Here is a 17,570-nt window from a genome sequence, read left to right on the forward strand (position 1 = left end):
AGAGTTGTCTACATTCTCTTATGAACTACAGAAGTCGGCCTTATGGGCCGGCACTTGCCTGGAGCCCTTTTAAATTCTGCCCAAGAAGGCAGCCTACCCAGAGGAGGAGGCTGATCCCAATACAAGTCTGCAGGAGCTGAGAGAGGACAGCTTTAATGCTGAATAAACTGTTCCTGCTCCACTGAATGCCCCTCCATGAACCTGTGAGCAGACTGTGATGAGCCACTGATCCTTCCCTGGGCTTCCAGAAAAGCCCACTCTCCTGGCTCACTGGCTGCTAATGCTCAGGCCCCTTCTTCCTCACCACACCGCCTGATCACGTTGTGGTGCTCCTGGGCTCTGTTCTGGGGTCTCTTCCCTACCTGCAGTCACTCTGGTACAGAGCTGGTTCAGCCTCACAGCTTTAAACCCCATCTTCATGCTGACAACACCCCAAATCAGACCTCCTTCCTGAATTCCAGACACATAGAAAACTCAACATCTCCACTTGGCTACCTGGTAATGTTCTGAAAACTAACCTTAAAATTGCACTCCTGACGGCTCCCAAAAGCCAGTTCCACCCACAACCCTCCTTCTTGTCAGCTGATGTCCAGGTACTGGACAAAAACCTCAGAGTCCCTTTTGACACCCCCACCTCACCTTGTCTCACAGCTCACATCTAACTCATCAGGAAATCCTGTCATAATGTACCCCAAAATCTATTTGATGACAGTAAGCAATTAATGTTACGTGTTTAAGTGGCATAGTGGTGTTGCGGTTGTTTCTTAATCCTTTCTTAGAGATGCATGCTGAAATATCTACAGGTGAAATGATATGGTGTCAGAAGTTTGCTTCAAAATAATATGGGAACTCCTAGGTATCTGAGAGAAACAAAAACCCATGTGCACACACAAATGCTCCGAGCAATATTACTCACAGCAGCCAAAGCGTGGAAATGACCCAAACGTCCATCAGCTGATGAGTAAACAAAATCTAGTACATTCACACACTACAAGGTGGACGAGTCTTGCAAACATGACACTGAAAGAAAAAAGCAACTCACAAAATACCCCACATATTGTATGATTCTATTTATATGAGCTGTCCAGAAAAAGCAAATCCAAAGAAACAGAACGATTGATGGAGCTTAAGAGTTTAAGAGCTGGGAGAGCTGCGGCAATGCAGTGACAGCTAAGGAGGCAAGCGGTTTTTTGGAGTCATGAACTGTACGCTTTAAATGGGTGAATTATATGGTATGAGAATTATATCTCGATAAAGCTGTTATGGAAAATAATAAAGGAAGAGGATTGTGAGGGGTATAAATTAAACAAAATTAGCCATGAGCTGACAACTGTCAAAGCTGGGAAGTAAGGACATAGGATTTACTACACTATTCTTTCTACTTTTGTATGTCTTTGAAATTTTCCTTTGAAATTTTTCATAATAAAATGCTCAAAGCACACTTATCTGGATTACTGGGATAATCTCCTGACAGTTAACCGTGCTCGTACCTTTGCCCCTATAGTTTTCTTCCCACAGGGGCCAGATCACCCTAAAAAGTAATTCCGATCCTGTCCGTCCTCTACACTGTTCCCTACCACAGTTCCTCATTGCCCTGCGTGTAAAAGCCAAAGGCTCCAAGAAGGCCTGCAAAGCCCTGAATTATCTGGTCCCTCGTCGCTTCCTCTGCAAGTATTCTCCCCCCCGCTCACTCTGCCCCAGCTATATAGTGGCCTCCCTGCAGCTCCTCAAACATGCCAGGATGGCTCATGCGCCCTCCAGTGACAGAAACGGTTTGAGGTCGGGTACGTTAATCGTTGTTGCAAAGTGAGCAAACTGAGGCACATGAAGATACAACAGGTGCTATATTTGGGACTAACCATATCTGGGGCCTTTTTAAAGAATTTAACAACCCCGAATACAGTCAAGTTTGATGAGCAGAAAATGTCTCCGAACTAAAGATTCATCCACGAAGCAGGGGTGTGGTCAGACTCCGCAACGGTAGCGGAGAGAGAGAGGCGGAAACAGTCCCGCTTGCCGCCAAGGTAAGTCGCCTCCTGCATTGGGCCGTTTTGGCCAGTGCTGTAAAAGCAGGCGGCAGAAATGGGCCACGATCCAACAGGAGGGGTAAACTCGAAAGTCGGGGGAGTTTCGGAGGCGGCAGAATGCCCACCAGTAGTACCCTGTGCTCGGAAAGAGGACCACACCTGTCAGCAGAGTCGGTCCGACGTGAGAAGGGCAGGAACGGTGAGCCCCGAGCACTCTTCAGGCCCCGGCGCTCCGAGAAAGTCCGGGTTCTGCGGTCACCCTTCCCTTCTCGCGCTGCCGAAACTCACACTTCCGGCTTCCGGTGTCGTAGCTGTGGGATCCGGAAGTAAAACGTGCAAGCCCCGCCCCCGCCCGGGAGCCGGCAGAATTGTGCAAGACGCTGTTCCAGAGGGCAACCCGAGTCCGCCAGCCTTGGCCTGCCCACAGGACGCTCCTCATGATACGCAGCACTTGCTACTCTGGGGGGCGTCGCGACTCACTCTCCTCATCTCTCGGATGTCGGGCCGCCCCGCCCCCACCAGGGGAGGAGCTAATGAGAGCCCCACGGAGCTGCAGAAGGCCCCGCCCAGGAACAAGGTCGAGGAGGCGTGGACACACTGCCGGCGGAAGTGAAGCCCTCCGCGAGGGCGCAGGGCCGCCCGCGCCGGGCGAGAAAACTGGACTGTAGGATTGGGCCGAGCCAGCGATGGGTACACGGGCGAACAGTGCAAAGCTGCACGGGGACGCGCGAGGTACCGAGGACGCGGCGCAGCGGCGGCGGGGAGAAAAGGCGCCCGGCAGCCGGGCGGCCCGCGCAGGTGCCCAAGGGGCGGGGCGGGTCGAGGGTGGGAGCCTGACGCCGCTGGAGGGCGGGAGGGCGTGGACGCGTGCGCGCGCCCCTGCGCGGGATGCGCGCGCACCTCCCGCGCCCTGGCTCCACCCCGCCCGCTGGGCAAGGGGCCGCTGAGGCCCCGCCCACGCGCCTCGCCTGAGGCCGGTCAGCTCAGCCCAGGCCCCCGCCCCTGCTGCTTAAATGAGGCGGCGGGGCGCAGCCCCCGGAAACGGCCGGGCACTCGGAGGCTGGGAGCGTGGCGTCCGACGGCGGCGAGGCGCAGGTAAAGTAGTGGCTAGGCGCCGCGCCAGCCGCGGAGCGTGCTGTGCCGCGAGGCCGTTTGATTTGCCAGGCTTGGGAGCGGGGCAAAATCGAGAGGGTTTAACCGGTCCCAGTGTCCCCTGCATCCCTCCGTTGGATCCCCCGAGGAGACGGGGACCCTGAGAGGGTCGGCGACTCGCCGGCATCTCCCGGCCTGCGCTCCGTACTCGGCACCCGCTCTAACGTGCTCCATCCAGCTCCTTGAGGAGTTTGCGCCGTGCTCCAGCAGCCTGACTTGGTCTCGCAGAGCTGAGGCTCTAGCTGGGATCCCCTAGTAATCCTGTGAAATAAAGCCGCTTGGAGACTCTGCTGGGAGCCCAGAGCCTGCACTTTTCTAAGCCCCCAGCCGTCCTGTTTCCCTGCCATTCAGGGTGAGACGCCAAAGGACCCCTGCAGAAATTGGCCAACTTCCCCATGCTCTGTTGTTTTCCTGCTTTGTCAACGAGCCTTTCTTTAACCAGAGAGCATCATGGCAGAGCAGGTGGCCCTGAGCCGGACCCAGGTGTGCGGGATCCTGCGTGAAGAGCTGTACCAAGGCAATGCCTTCCATCAATCTGATACACACATCTTCATCATCATGGGTGCATCGGTGAGTCTCCCCCAGGCTTGGAGGGTGACATTGCCTCGGGTCCCTACCTGCTGGGTGCCTGGGCTTTCCCAGCCCACTGTCTGGAGGCCCCAGGGGCTCTGCTCAGTTGCCTCTACCTTCCCAGTACCACCCAGTATGCATCCTTGCCAGGCTGTTCTGAAATCTGTGCGCGGAAGACTTTAGAGACTCTCTCGTTGGACTTCTTCCTCCACAGGGCAAACTGCGCACGGGGCAGGCCATTCACTCTGTATCTCTTTCAAGCCTGTTTCTGGCTTGGTAGGTGTCACACAGTGAGCTGCAAAGGCACGTTCTGAGGCCCGAGCTCCACCTTCTCTGTCTGTATCACAAGTTCCCTGGGAACAAACATTCGCCCTTCCTTTGAGTACCGTGTCATTATCCCAGCTTCCAAGGCCCGCTGAGAAGCTATGACCTGTCCCACCCCATCCCATTGTTCAGCCTGTGGAATTGACACTTTGTTCTAGAAGATCAAAGGATAGAAGCGAAGGCACAAGTATAGCACACAGACCACACGTGATGGGGGTACAGGAGAGGGAGGGCAGTCCTAGTGGAGCTCTTCGTCTTCACCTTCAGCATGAGCAGGACCCTGCTAACCATCCTGTGGCCCTTTCTGCCCGTAACCTGTCGTATAAGCTTAAGCAAGAATTCCACCAGAACTATCGAGCTCTTGGCAGAGTGGGCATTATCTCTCTGCACCATCCATGTCACGGTCCCCTTAGCTCTGGCAGAATTTGGTTCCTAGTTCATGTGTCATAAGGTGTGCTCTGTACACAGAGCCTGCGCCCGCCAACTTTGGTGATTCCAGCGAGAACTCCGCAAAGGAGAGCAGGAGGCAGCAGGCAGTGCTGGGGGTGAGATGGGGCTCTGCCAGAGAGCCAGAGGGAGGGAAGGAAGGTAGGCCACCACCAGCACTATCTCCTGATTCTGTAACTCCTGGAGTAGGGGGACACAGGGACATGGGCTGGAGGGGTGCAGCCTTCGTCTCTACCCTGGCCCCAGCATTTGCTCCTCTAACCCTAACCTGTGTTGGCCATGAGCCCTCACAGCTGGGAGTCTGACCATTAGGTCCACCAAACAGGTTGGAGGAGAAAGTTACTCAGGATTATGCCTCCTCCTTCCCCCACCCCCATACCAGGCTGCCCTGGGAAGCTCCACCAGAGGGTCCCAGGCCACAAAAATGGTCTAGGACTCTGGGCTGTCAGCTCCTCAGATGCTTTGTTGAGAGCACCCAAGCTCGCCACATGACTAGCCGGCGGCCCTCCTCCTCTGCACCTCAGTGTTTCTGCAGAGCAAATGAGGGCTTTTGAAACCAATGTCAAGGGACCTCGGGCTGAGCTCATTCTCTGAGTGGTCAGTGCCTCTGCCTGTGGCCGGCTCAATGTTGAGCAACTTTTCCTTGCAACTGGTAGGGTTCCCCTTTGCTCTCCTCTGCTCTGAGAGTGACAGCCAGACCCTTCCAGAGCAGAAGTGGAGAGTGGGGGGGACCCCCTGTCCTGAGTCGTCCGCTCAAGAGGACTGGAGCCAGGTGGGTGGGCCTGCCGTGCTCAGGCAGCGTCTAGGACAGCTCCCGCCAGCCTCCGGTGTCCACTCCCTACTTAGAAGAGGTAGGCGGTAGCACTCTCCCAGACCTGCTCTTCTGGGAAACCCACAAGTTCACTGCTCATTCATCCAACAAATAGCGACCAAGTGCCTTCTCTACAGTACAGTGAGTGCCAGCCCCACCTTCCCCATGCGATCTGTGTGCTGGGGGGAAGGGACCCAAGGGGAGTTCCTAGCCCAATCAGAGCTTCTGGTGGCACATGTGACCGAAAACACCAGTGGGCCCTTGTGTCCCCCACCACCTCCAGCACACAGGTCCCAGGCAGAGCCAGGGTCAGGGAACATTCCACGCAAAGAGCAGAGCAAACGCAGAGCCCCCAGTGGCAGAGGCCCTATAGCAGGCTGGGTCCACATGGCCGTCCCCTGCCCTTCCTCATTCCTCCTCTGCTTACCCAAGCCTCACTCTCCCGCCCAGCTTCCTTCCTGAGAGCGTCCTGATGCTGGCTCACAGTTACCCAATAGGCTTTGAGCTGCTCTCTGTTCCTCCCATCTGGCCACTTGCCCCCTTTTTAGGACTCCCACCCCCAGCCAGGAAGGGAGTGGAGATACTTAATGTCCATGTCTGGAAAGCTCTGGAATGAAAGAAACCAGTTTCTCCTTATAGACCAGAGCTGGGGAGAGGGGAGCCTTGGGCCAGGCACATCATGTCCTCCCCATCTGATAGAACCTTGGACAGGCTAGAGGCCTCTCCCCACCCCCCCCACAGGGGATGGAAAAAGGAGTGGGGAGAGAACAGGACAGGGAGTCTACGTGGGCACAACTGGCTCACTGCAGGCTTCTCAGCAAGGCCCTCACCTCTCTGGACCTCAGTCTCCCGACGTGGACCATAAGGACCATGGACTTGATGGCTGTTCAGGCCTCGTCCCAATGTCCACCTAGGTGACAGGTTACCTGAGAGTCCTGGCCCCTCTGTCTTTTGGGGACGTTTCTGGACTGCTTTTGCCCCTTGGGTCGATAAGATTCTTGCTGCGTCATGATGACCTTGGCACTTCCCCCAAAGGCCTGATGATTCATGAACCCCAGGGTGGAGGAGGGAACTTACCTCAACAGCCCCTAGGTTCTCTCTCCCCAGTTCCCAGGAGCCAGCTGGGCCGCAGCCAGGGCCCGGGCTCCACCCCAAGAGCCCAGGCACATCCTTGACCCAGGTGACCCTTGGGGGCCGGGATGGCCCACCCCTCCAGGCCTCCAGCTGGCGGCTGGCCTCTGAGGGACTGGGCTGCCTACTCCGCCCTCGGGTCCTCACAGAGATGTCGACAGTGTTTTGGGGCTTATAAAACTAGAAGCTGTGGTCAGACTAGGTGGCAACAGGCAGGTGGTGACCCAAGTCCCTTTGCCCCAGCTGGGACAGATGCTGGTAGCTGGAGAGCTTAAGAGGTCCCCCTTCTTCTGCTAAAGTCCCCACCTGTCCCCAGGCAGCTCTTTCCCCACTGCTGTGCCCTCAGACGGAAATGAGGGGGTTGGGAAAGACAGGAGGCCTCTGATTGCATTTCTCCAAGAGACCCTGTGATCGCCCCCCCACCCCACGGTGTGCTGAGGTTTGGTCCATGTCTTCCCATGTTCACTCTTGCAAAGGAGTCTGGTGTAGGCCGGTGGGGAGGGCTGGCCAGCTCACCTCCCATGCGGAGGAGCCGCCAGCGGGAACCCCTACCCCCGTCCTGGGTCATACCTCATTTGGCCCTTGGACGACTTGGAGCCCAGCAGGCTTCTGGGCACTGGGGCTGAGCTGAACGAGGCAAGCAGGTTCTGTCGGTAGCTAATCCCAAGGGAGGCCGCAGGAACAAACAGCTTGGGGTGCTGGGCGCTGTGACTCAGCAGACAGCAGGCTTGTCCCCTGCCACCAGTCTGCTGCCCGCAGCCTATCCTGAGTCCTCCCAGCCCACTGGAGTTTGATCGTAAGCAAACATGACTTGAGCAGAGTCTCCCTCCAGCCCTGCTGATGGGAGAAGCCAGAGGTGGCCGCTGACTGTCTGCTGTAGTGGGGTCCCTGGGCTGGGGGTTGGAGTTGGACCAGGAAGTACCAGTGAGAGCAGCTGCAGGAAGGTGGCCGTGATGACAGGGACCCGCTGCAGACTGCTAGGGAGATCGGTTGTGGACAGCCAACCCTGGTTTGGGAACCACCTGTTTTAGGAGTTGGGGATCCCGGTGGAGCCCAGAGAGGACCGGGAAACATTTGTCGATGGGGGCTTGGTGCTCACTAAAGGCTGGGCCCACGTGCACATCCTCACCTAAAACCCCAGGAGGACGGCAGGTCACCCCAGGAGCCTCCGTTTTTCTGCCTACGGCCAGTCCAGCCTGCCCCAGCCTGCCCCAGCCTGCCCCAGCCTGCCTTACTGTCTCGGCACTGATCGGCAGTGCCCGGAGCAGCGTGGGTTCGCAGCCCAGGCCCGTCCCACACCCTGATCACAGGGTGGGCAGATGGAAGGGTGCCTGCCCCGCTGGTCCTCGGGAGCTTGTGTCCGTTCCTGCCTCTGCCTCTCCCACCTGGACTGGAGAGTTCCTTTGCTCACAGAACTGAAGCATATTAGGGTGGCTCAGGGACCGAATTGGGATGCTTTCTAGGGCATCCTCTGTGGAATTTCTGGGATCTGCCATCTTGTTGCTTGAAGTTGCCATGTGCTTGTGGAAAACTTCACACATTGGCGAAGTTGATGCCGTAGGGTGAGCGTCCAACTTCTGGTTTCAGCTCAGGTCGTGATCTCACGGTTGAGAGATCCAACCCCGTGTCAGACTCCGTGCTGAGTGTGGAGCCTGGTGGGGTTCTCTCCCTCCCCCTGCCTACGTGCTCACTGTCTCACTCTCTTTCTCAAAAAAAAGGCGCAACAAATGGCCATGGTCCATTGCCCAGTTCCCATGATAATTTGCCTCTTTTTTTTTTTTTTTGAAAGATTTTATTTATTTATTTATTTATTTATTTATTTTATTTACTTATATGACAGAGCACAAGCAGGGAGAGTGGCAGGCAGAGGGAGAAGCAGGCTCCCCACCAAGCAAGGAGCCCGATGCGGGGTTCAATCCCAGGACCCTGGGATCATGACTTGAGCCGAAGGCAGACACTTAACTGACTGAGCCACCCAGGCGTCCTGAAATTCTGTGTCTTCCTTCACCCACTCCTCACTCTCTGTTCTGACTCGGTTTCAGCTCAGATCACGATCTCAGGGTCCTGGGATCGAGCCTCACATTGGACTCCACACTCAACACGGAGTCTGTTTGAGATTCTCTTTCTCCCACCCCCCTTGCCCCTCCCACTTGTGCTGTGTGTGTGTGTGTGTCTCTCTCTCAAATAAATCAATAAATATTTTTTTAAGAATGTATAGGGCTGGGCGCGTGGGTGGCTCAGTCATTAAGCGTCTGCCTTCGGCTCAGGTCATGATCCTGGGATCTTGGAATCAAGCCCCGCATCGGGCTCCCTGCTCAGTGGGGAGCCTGCTTCTCCCTCTCCCACACCCCCTGCTTGTGTTCCCTCTCTCACTGTGTCTCTGTCAAATAAATAATTTGAAATTTTTTTTAAAAAAAGAACGTATAGGGCCTTTCTCTCCATCTCTCACTTGAGCATCTGGGCTGTGTCTCCATCTCTCTGATGCTTGGTGTCGCCGGCCTTCCGGGTTACAACCGTCCCAATGACCGGGAAACAGCCGCGAGGGGCTTCACTTGCCTTTTCCCTTCAGCTGATGATCTTGGGTACTTTCTCGTGCGTTTGTTAGAATCTGGTCAGTTTTCCATGGGGCTGTCTTACTTTGGTGCAGGAGCAGGTTATATATTCTGGTTATAGAGGCAGGGTCTGCCCCAGAATGGAGTTGCCTGTTTCTGCCATTTTGGTGGAATTCTTGGAGTTTTAAAAAAAAGTTGTGTTTTTATTCGTCTTTGGAAAACACCAGGTTTTGGCTTTCTTAATATTTTCTTTGGCTTATTTTCTGTTTTTGTTTTTGTTCTTTTTTTAAAGATTTTATTTATTTGAGAGAGAGAGCATGAGCGTGGGAAGCAGCAGAGGGAGAAGCAGACTCCCCACCAAGCAGGGAGCCCGACACGGGGCGAGGACCCCGGGATCATGACCTGAGCTGAAGGCCCACGCTTCATCAACCGAGCCACCCAGGCGCTCCTATTTTCTGTTTTAGTAACTTTTATTTTTCATTATTTCCTGCCTTATAATTTGTTTGGCTTTAAAGTTGGCTTTATGGGACGCCTGGGTGGCTCAGTTGGTTAAGCAGCTGCCTTCGGCTCAGGTCATGATCCCAGCGTCCTGGGATCGAGTCCCACATCAGGCTCCTTGCTCATCGGGGAGCCTGCTTCTCCCTCTGCCTCTGCCTGCCATTCTGTCTGCCTGTGCTCACTCTCTCCCTCTCTCTGACAAATAAATAAAATCTTTTTAAAAATAAATAAATAAATAAAGTTGGCTTTAAAGTTCTACTCTTTTGTCTGACTTCGTAAATCAGGCCCTGAGCTCATTAGGCCTGAGCTAAGGCGGCATCTCAGGCCATAGGTCATGCCCTTTGGTTGGAGAGCTCTCAGTCGTCTTTGTTAGCCTGTGCACGGTTCAGAAGCCCGGCGTTCGGCCTGGGTGTGGCTCCGCCTGCTCACCCTGTGACCAGAGATTGTGATCTGAGTGGTACGTGTGGTCACAGGGCAGGTGGCCTGGTCGTGGTGCCTCCTGCGGCTGAGTGGTGACCCTGGGCCAGCGTCCGGACTGAAGGGGAGGAGACCATCTAGGTCATGCCCCCAGCCCCCAGCTTCTCCTAACCACGCCTGTTCCCTCCGCCCCAGGGCGACCTGGCCAAGAAGAAGATCTACCCCACCATCTGGTAAGCATGTCACCCCACTGTCCCACCATCCCCAGCCCTCCCTGCCCTCCCCGCCCTGGCCCCAGCCATGCCGTGCCCTCAGGTGGCTGTTCCGGGATGGCCTTCTGCCTGAAGACACCTTCGTCGTGGGCTACGCCCGCTCCCGCCTCACAGTGGCCGACATCCGGAAACAGAGCGAGCCCTTCTTCAAAGTGAGTGGCTTCTGGGGGTCTCCAGGAGGGACAGGCGCCCCTCCTGCCTGGAGCGCTTCTCCCCTTCGCCTTCCCCACAGCAGCCATGCCGCCCAGCCACACCACTGCACAGGGCAAGATGCGGGGAGCCCGCCAGCCTGGGAGCCCTGTTTCCAACTCCCCTCTGACCTCGACCCTGCTGCGCCTCCCATACATGCCCCCCCGGGGGGCCAGGAGCCAAAAAAGTGTCTTCACCCTGAAAGTCTTACACACCTGCCTTTCCCCAACACACCGTGGTTTGGCACCCTGACTTTGGAGATAGCCAGGTCTCAGCCTCCCGAAATCTGACTTCATGTCAGGGCCTGGGGTCCCCAGAGGTGACTGCTGGGCCCCATCCCATGCGGTGTTGTGCTACCTCGGCCTCCCCCGTAGGTGTGCAAAGCCGACAACATGGGGGTGAAGTCGGTGTGGTGCTTGAATGACTGAGTTCTGAGGGAGCATGCCAGGATGAGTGGGGGAGGGCCGGGCAGGGGTCAGTGTCCCTGTGTCAATCTTTCTCAGGCCACACCAGAGGAGAAGCCCAAGCTGGAGGAGTTCTTTGCCCGCAACTCCTATGTGGCTGGTCAGTACAACGATGCAGCCTCCTACGAGCGCCTCAACAGCCATGTGAACGCCCTCCACCAGGGGCCACAGGCCAACCGCCTCTTTTACCTGGCCTTGCCCCCCACGGTCTACGAGGCGGTCACCAAGCACATCCACGAGACCTGCATGAGCCAGACGTAAGGCTTGTCTTTTCCCTGCCTCTTAGGTGTGCCCTGTCCTGGTGTGGCCGGGCCTGGCGGTTGTCTAAGAGTCCCCGGGGCCAGCTAGTCCACCGAGTTGGAAAAGGAGGGTGACCGCTCTTCTCTACAGGAGTTAGCTCTTGAAAGACGAGAATAGGGCATGAACACAGGGGCTTTGTAATAGCATTTGCCTTGGAAACCCTCCCGAGGGCCCTCCTGGCCCATCTAGCCGAAATCCAGCTTTCCCTCGCCGCTGTTCCTGTGAGGACCACAAGGTGGCGGTGTTGCTCCACGAAACTGCCGCTGGTCTGTTTCTGGTTTTTCTGCGCTTCCCGCGGTCTCCTTGGTGACCACGAGGCGGCAGTGTTGCTCCGCAAGAATTTTGCTTTGTGGTGCCCCTGGGCTCTGCCAGTCCGTCTGTCTCTCAAACCCACAGTCGTCTCTTTCACTTCGTTCTGGTTTTGAACGCAGAATGCTGCATTAACTGTCCAAGGGGACTAGCCAAGAAAGGGGCGTTCTTCCATTTTAAAATCCGCGGAGGCAGCTGTGCCCTTGACATCCCCTCCCCCTGCTCCCCCACTAGCTCCCGGGCTAGTCCTGACCTATGAGAGACCCCCGGGGGGGCTGGAAGGGAGCGGGACCACCCAGACAGAGCCCTGGAGCACTCATCCCAGCAAGCAGCCAGCTGCGTGGGAGGGCTTCTGAGGAAGTTTTGGAGAGCATGGTGGACAGGAGGTGTCCTCGGGTCTGGGGACTCTGCCAGCAGAACTCTGCGGGTCAGCTGAGCATGAAGACGGGGAGGGAAGCTTCTGCCTCTGCTCGAGGACTGAGACCTGGGGGGAGATGAGGCGCTGGCCCTTGCTGCCGAGGGAGAGTGTGGGGTGACAGTGACACAGCTCTGGACTCCTGCAGAGGCTGGAACCGTGTCATTGTGGAGAAGCCCTTTGGGAGGGACCTGCAGAGCTCCGACAGGCTGTCCAACCACATCTCCTCCTTGTTCCGTGAGGACCAGATCTACCGCATCGACCACTATCTGGGCAAGGAGATGGTCCAGAACCTCATGGTGCTGAGGTGGGGCCGGGCCGGGGTGACGGGGTGGGGGTGGACGCTGGGTATGGGGTGGGCACTCGTGGGGCACCACCCATCCTGCTGTTGCACCCCAGGGTACAGCAGCACACTCCACACTGCCCCCGCTGCAGGTTTGCCAACAGGATCTTTGGCCCCATTTGGAACCGGGACAACATCGCCTGCGTCATTCTCACTTTCAAGGAGCCCTTTGGCACCGAGGGCCGCGGGGGCTACTTCGACGAATTCGGGATCATCCGGTGAGCGTCTGTCTCCCTTTCACAGGCGAGGAGTGCGATCTTGCTGTTCTGCGGGGTCACCACTCCCTGTTTTGGTGGGCTCCTCCTTCCTTGAGATTGAGATTCACGAGTGGGTGACTGAGCAGTCAGCGTCAGCTGCAAAGGGGGGGTGTTCCTATGTCTTTCCTTGCCTGAGGGGACCGGCAGGGGTAAGCTCAGGAAGCCAATGTCCTGGCTTTGCTGCTGGAGAGCCCTGTCTGAGCTGCTGAGCCCCGCTGCGCCTCCGGCCCTGCTCGAAGGCCCTGAGCTGAGCCTGCCTGCGCCTTCCTCCACAGGGATGTGATGCAGAACCACCTGCTGCAGATGCTGTGTCTCGTGGCCATGGAGAAGCCAGCCTCCACCGACTCGGACGACGTCCGGGATGAGAAGGTGCCCTGACGCGTCCCCTTCTGGCCCCTGCCGCCAGCACTGCAGGGGGCTCTTCTGTCTCCCGGGCTCACCCGCTGCCTCTCCTTCTGGAGAAAAGGAGGGCGGGTCTGGGTGGTCCTGGGGAGCCCTCAGATGGGAGGGCCATGGCCACAGGCTCTGCACAGCGAGCCACACAGACAGCGTGTGTCCCCCTGTGTGTGCTGGCTGGTCACACTGCCAGGAAGCTTGCCGTGCGTGGTGCCCCAGCTTCCCCACGTCTGCCGCCCTTGCCCAAGGAGCCCCTCTCTACCGGCTTGTTCCCAGGTCAAGGTGTTGAAGTGTATCTCCGAGGTGCAGGCAGACAACGTGGTCCTGGGCCAGTACGTGGGGAACCCCAGTGGAGAGGGGGAGTCCACGAAAGGCTACCTGGACGACCCCACGGTGCCCCGCGGGTCCACCACTGCCACCTTTGCGGCCGTCGTGCTCTACGTGGAAAACGAGAGGTGGGATGGTAGGTGCCCCCCCAACCCCGGGGTCCGGCCCCCGTGCCGTTGCGCCCCCTCCCGCCTGACGCCACTGCGCCCCCCGCAGGAGTGCCCTTTGTCCTGCGCTGTGGCAAGGCACTGAACGAGCGCAAGGCCGAGGTGCGGCTGCAGTTCCGCGACGTGGCCGGCGACATCTTCCGGCAGCAGTGCAAGCGCAACGAGCTGGTGATCCGCGTGCAGCCCAACGAGGCTGTGTACACCAAGATGATGACCAAGAAGCCCGGCATGTTCTTCAACCCCGAGGAGTCCGAGCTCGACCTGACGTACGGCAATAGATACAAGGTGGGTGCCTGGCCCGGGCAGAGGGGGCAGGGAGGGGGCGGTGGCGGCAGGCTCGGGCGGCCACAGCGTGAAGCCTTCCCTCACAGAACGTGAAGCTCCCCGACGCTTACGAGCGCCTCATCCTGGACGTCTTCTGCGGGAACCAGATGCACTTCGTGCGCAGGTGAGGGGCACCCCTGGGCCCCGGGTACGCACCGGGGCGGAGCTGGGCTCCAGGTGGCAGGGCCGCGGCCCTGTGCCCCCACCAGCAACCCCAGAGCCGCGCGGTGTCCCCTCAGTGACGAGCTCCGGGAAGCCTGGCGGATCTTCACGCCACTGCTGCACAAGATCGAGCGCGAGAGGCTCCAGCCCATCCCTTACGTTTACGGAAGGTAAGGGGCCGGGCGGGGAGGCTGCAGGGGGTGGGGAGGGCTCGCGGGGGCCCCAGGGTGCCCTCACAGCTCCCCTTTGCCTGTCACTCTCCCAGCCGAGGCCCCGCAGAGGCAGATGATCTGATGAAGAGAGTGGGCTTCCAGTACGAGGGCACCTACAAGTGGGTGAACCCCCACAAGCTCTGAGCCCTGAGCCCCAGGTCCCCACCCCACCCACCTCGGCCCCATCTTTGTTCCTCCCACTTGCCTGTCACCCCAGCCTCGCATCAGGAGTGGTCCGGGGCCACAGGCCGCAGCTTCACATTCCCGGCCCCCGGCCAGCCCGGGCCCAGTACATTCCGCCACTAGCAAAGCACTCGAGACTCGCGCTGTGACCATCTCTAGCTGCCACTGGCCCTTCCTGAGCCAGCTTCTGTCCACTGGCCTGAGCCCCCACAGAAGGAAGTAGAGTGGCTTTCCCATCTGTCCTGGGCTCTTCCACCCAGGGCAGGGGTGAGGGATGTCAGAGGCGGGCAGTGGGCAGGCATCTGTGGGCCAGGGGCCAACCCCACACTCCCGCTGGCTTTGAGCGCAGTCCTCGGAACTGAGGGGACGGGCTCCAGCGTTTTCACACCACTCTCAGTGCCACTCGACATTCCTGGTCACCCGCTGGAAGGGACCTCCGTGCTGCCCTGCAGCCCCTGGTGTCTCGGGCCTCCTGGATGCCCCTCTGCCCCCCCAGCTCTCCCCAACTCTGCACTCCATGGCCCACCCACTCACCGCCATTAAATCCACAAACACACCCTGTTTCCTGCTCCCTGCTTGTTTGCTTCTGGCCTGTTACCCTGCAGGAGGGCGCCTGGGCCAGCCCGGCCCACCAAGGGCCCGCGGGACAGACATGGCTGACGAAAACCAGAACCTCACCTGGTTCTCATCAGCCACATCTCTCGCCAGCTCGGGTTTGGCAGTCCAGACCTAAACCTGACCCCACGTCTAGTCGTGACTGAGCCCTGCTCCCTGAGGCCCCCACACACTCACACTCACCTGTGCTCCTCACTCAGTCGCCCTCTGCAGGATTTCGTCACCAGACCATGGAGGGGTACGAGGTTGGGTCACATTCATTTTCACCTTCCAACAAATGCTTCCACCACACTCGCTGCCCACATGGGCCTCCTCCACCTTGATCTTGTCCCCACCAGAATCGCTGAGGGCCAGTCCACGGAGGCAAGTGTTTAGGAAAGAGGCAGTGGGCTCTTGTGGCTCACCCTGGATGCCAGGCGGGCTGGGGGGCGGGGGGCATAGCTGCGACAAGGCACACGGGCCAGGGAGGGGGAGCCTGACTGCGTCCTCCCTTGGCTCAGAGGCCAGGAGTGGGAAATCCGGGTGTGGCTGGGCCGAGCTCCCTCCGAAGGCTCTAGGGGCCCTCCTTGTCTCTTCCCGCTGTGGCGACATCCTGGACCTTCCGTGGCTGGCAGACATATCACTCAGTGTCTGCCCCCAACTCTACGTTCTGCCCTGTCTGTGTGCTTGTGTGTCTCCTGGTTCCTCTTAGGACAGCAGTCCTGTCAAATTAGGGGCCGTTCTCTTCTGTGACCTCCGTCTGACTCAACCTTGATTACCTCTGTAAACAGTCCCCTTTCCAAATAAGGCCACGTTCCAGGGCCACAGTGGGGGGGGGAGTGGCGGTGGGGGGGGTGCTTGTCCCAGTACACTCCCCTGTGCTCCCCTCTCCCCCAGCCCTACTCAACAATAGTGCAGCACCAGCGCCCCAGGCTCTGGGAGGTGCAGCCAGCCCAGAACAAAAGGACAAAATGATCAGATGGCAGTACGTTTTATGGAGGGAACAAGTGGTCCAGAAAGTCACTCAGGGTGGCAGGGGAGAGTGGGGAGGCTCCGCTCCCTGGGAGGGGGGGACTTAGCCCAGGGCTCCTGGTTGTCAGGGCTTAGCCCCTCTCTCCCCACCCCTGTTCGGGAGGCAATTGCCCGGAGCTTTTCACTCCAGCCATCCAAACCTTACCTGGTCCTGCCAGTGAGAACCAGCTGGAGAACCTGGTGAGGGCAAGGGAGACAGGGCGCAGCCTGGCGGAGTCCTGGCTGGTTGATAGGGAGCCAAGGCTCCCACGTGGAAGCCATACGTAGATAAACTACTGGTGGGCTGGCCTGTTCTGCTTCGTAAGCCAGGGGAATGTGTCGCCCCCGTACACATGAGCGGCCCTCCTGGGTGCCGTCTGCACTCTCCCCATCCCCTCCTGTGACCAGGGTAGGTGGTACATCAGGTGAGGTAAGGCGGGAGGTCACTGAGGTCACCAAACAGGGAAGATGGGAGCTCCGTGGGGTTAGGACAGATCACATACCCTTAAGTGGTGACTTTCCTCAGTGGGCTCTGGACCTCAAGATCCACCCCCAGCCCAGGTCCATGCAGAGCAGCCGAGAAGACTCCATGTGGACAGGATTGGAAGCCAGGCTCCACCCTGCAGGCAGTAGCCTTGGTCCTTCCTGGTGCCTAGGACTTCCTGGACAGGGGGTGGTGGCAAAGGCCTCCCCGGGAGCTAGAGGGGGCCAGCCTAGGGACTTGCAGGCTCCGCTGTAGCCGTCTGGCTCCCACGTAGCTGCCAAGGGTCTTGCCCTTGACTGCAGAGCAGCCTCATGCCTGATGAGCTGGGGTGACAAAAGGAATGGGGCAGCGGGAGTCCCTGAAGGTGTGACCGCGCCTTACCCCGCTTACCACCAGAGGGCGCTGTTCGGCCTACTCTAAGTTCCCAGCCATGCTGGAACCTCACATCCCCAAAACAGACCTGAGCATAACTTCAAGCCCTTGGAGGTCGGGAGCCGTCAAATAAATGAAGATGCGGGAGTCCGTCCGGACCCTGGCAGGGTCCTCAAGCTCAGAGTCCTCTGCAGAGCCCCACAGACATTCCTAGACTTTGGGGGACCCAGGAGAGCTGTGTTCTGGGGATTGTCCTCTTGGGTCCCCAGGCTCCCTGGGGGACCTGCTGGCATGGCATCACCAGGGAGGAGTCCCCTGGGGATGTGGGAGGATCCACATAAGGGGAGCAGCGGGAGCCCAAAGTAGAAGAGGGACCTAACTCCTCTGGGGCCCCCAACACATGATGACCAGGTATGAGTGCGGAGAGTGGTGTGTTGGGACCTCCCGATTTCCTCCAGCTCTGTCTCCACTGTGACAGGCACAAGGGTCCAGGTCAGGGCACCCCAGATCTGAGCGCCACACCAGGGCATACACGTAAGGGCCCTGGTGATGACAGTCAACTGTCACTTGACCCCTGGGTGACTGAGAAAGAGAGTGGGACCTGATGACAGTCACCTGTCAGCTCTAGGATCCTGCAATGGGGAAGACAGAGAAGTCCCAACTAAGGGCATTAAGCTGTCACCTCAGCTCCAAATGCCATCTGACACAGAACTTGGGCCTTGCTGAACTAAGACAAGTGTCCCCTCAGTTCTGGGGGTCTATAATGGGGAAGAGAGATGACAGACACGGTGAGGAGACCCGTCTGTCACCTCACGTCCCTGTGCTTACATGGGATGAATGGCTGCAGTCCCCTCCGCTCC

The 17,570-nt window shown here is 58.3% G+C and overlaps 2 protein-coding genes across 7 annotated transcripts in view; one reads left to right on the forward strand and one right to left on the reverse strand.

Annotated features, from left to right (window-relative positions):
- Positions 1 to 7,184, reverse strand: part of IKBKG (inhibitor of nuclear factor kappa B kinase regulatory subunit gamma) — a 23,067-nt gene extending 15,883 nt beyond the window's left edge. For 2 of the 4 annotated variants that reach the window (XM_047714833.1, XM_047714829.1), the window contains exon 1: positions 2,187 to 2,508. The gene's annotated coding sequence lies outside the window, so the exon portion shown is untranslated. Of the gene's footprint in view, positions 1 to 916; positions 939 to 2,186; positions 2,509 to 7,032 lie in introns of those variants that run through there. The other 2 variants (XM_047714830.1, XM_047714831.1) reach the window with 2 other exon arrangements.
- Positions 2,613 to 14,810, forward strand: G6PD (glucose-6-phosphate dehydrogenase). Of its 3 annotated transcripts, none has more exons than XM_047714817.1 (13): positions 2,613 to 2,759; positions 3,622 to 3,749; positions 10,125 to 10,162; positions 10,245 to 10,353; positions 10,894 to 11,111; positions 12,027 to 12,185; positions 12,314 to 12,439; positions 12,754 to 12,847; positions 13,151 to 13,337; positions 13,418 to 13,653; positions 13,740 to 13,816; positions 13,932 to 14,024; positions 14,120 to 14,810. In XM_047714817.1, the coding sequence occupies exons 1-13, from the start codon at positions 2,714 to 2,716 to the stop codon at positions 14,208 to 14,210; spliced, it is 1,602 nt and encodes a 533-aa protein (XP_047570773.1). In that variant the 5' UTR covers positions 2,613 to 2,713; the 3' UTR covers positions 14,211 to 14,810. The 3 variants fall into 3 exon arrangements, with proteins under 3 accessions (XP_047570773.1, XP_047570771.1, XP_047570772.1); XM_047714815.1 differs by having other exon boundaries at positions 2,661 to 2,825; XM_047714816.1 differs by lacking the exon at positions 2,613 to 2,759 and adding an exon at positions 2,965 to 3,122.
- The last annotated feature ends 2,760 nt before the right edge of the window (positions 14,811 to 17,570 follow it).

Source organism: Lutra lutra, chromosome X, assembly GCF_902655055.1.
Source record: "Lutra lutra chromosome X, mLutLut1.2, whole genome shotgun sequence".
Taxonomy (NCBI): Eukaryota; Metazoa; Chordata; class Mammalia; order Carnivora; family Mustelidae; genus Lutra; species Lutra lutra.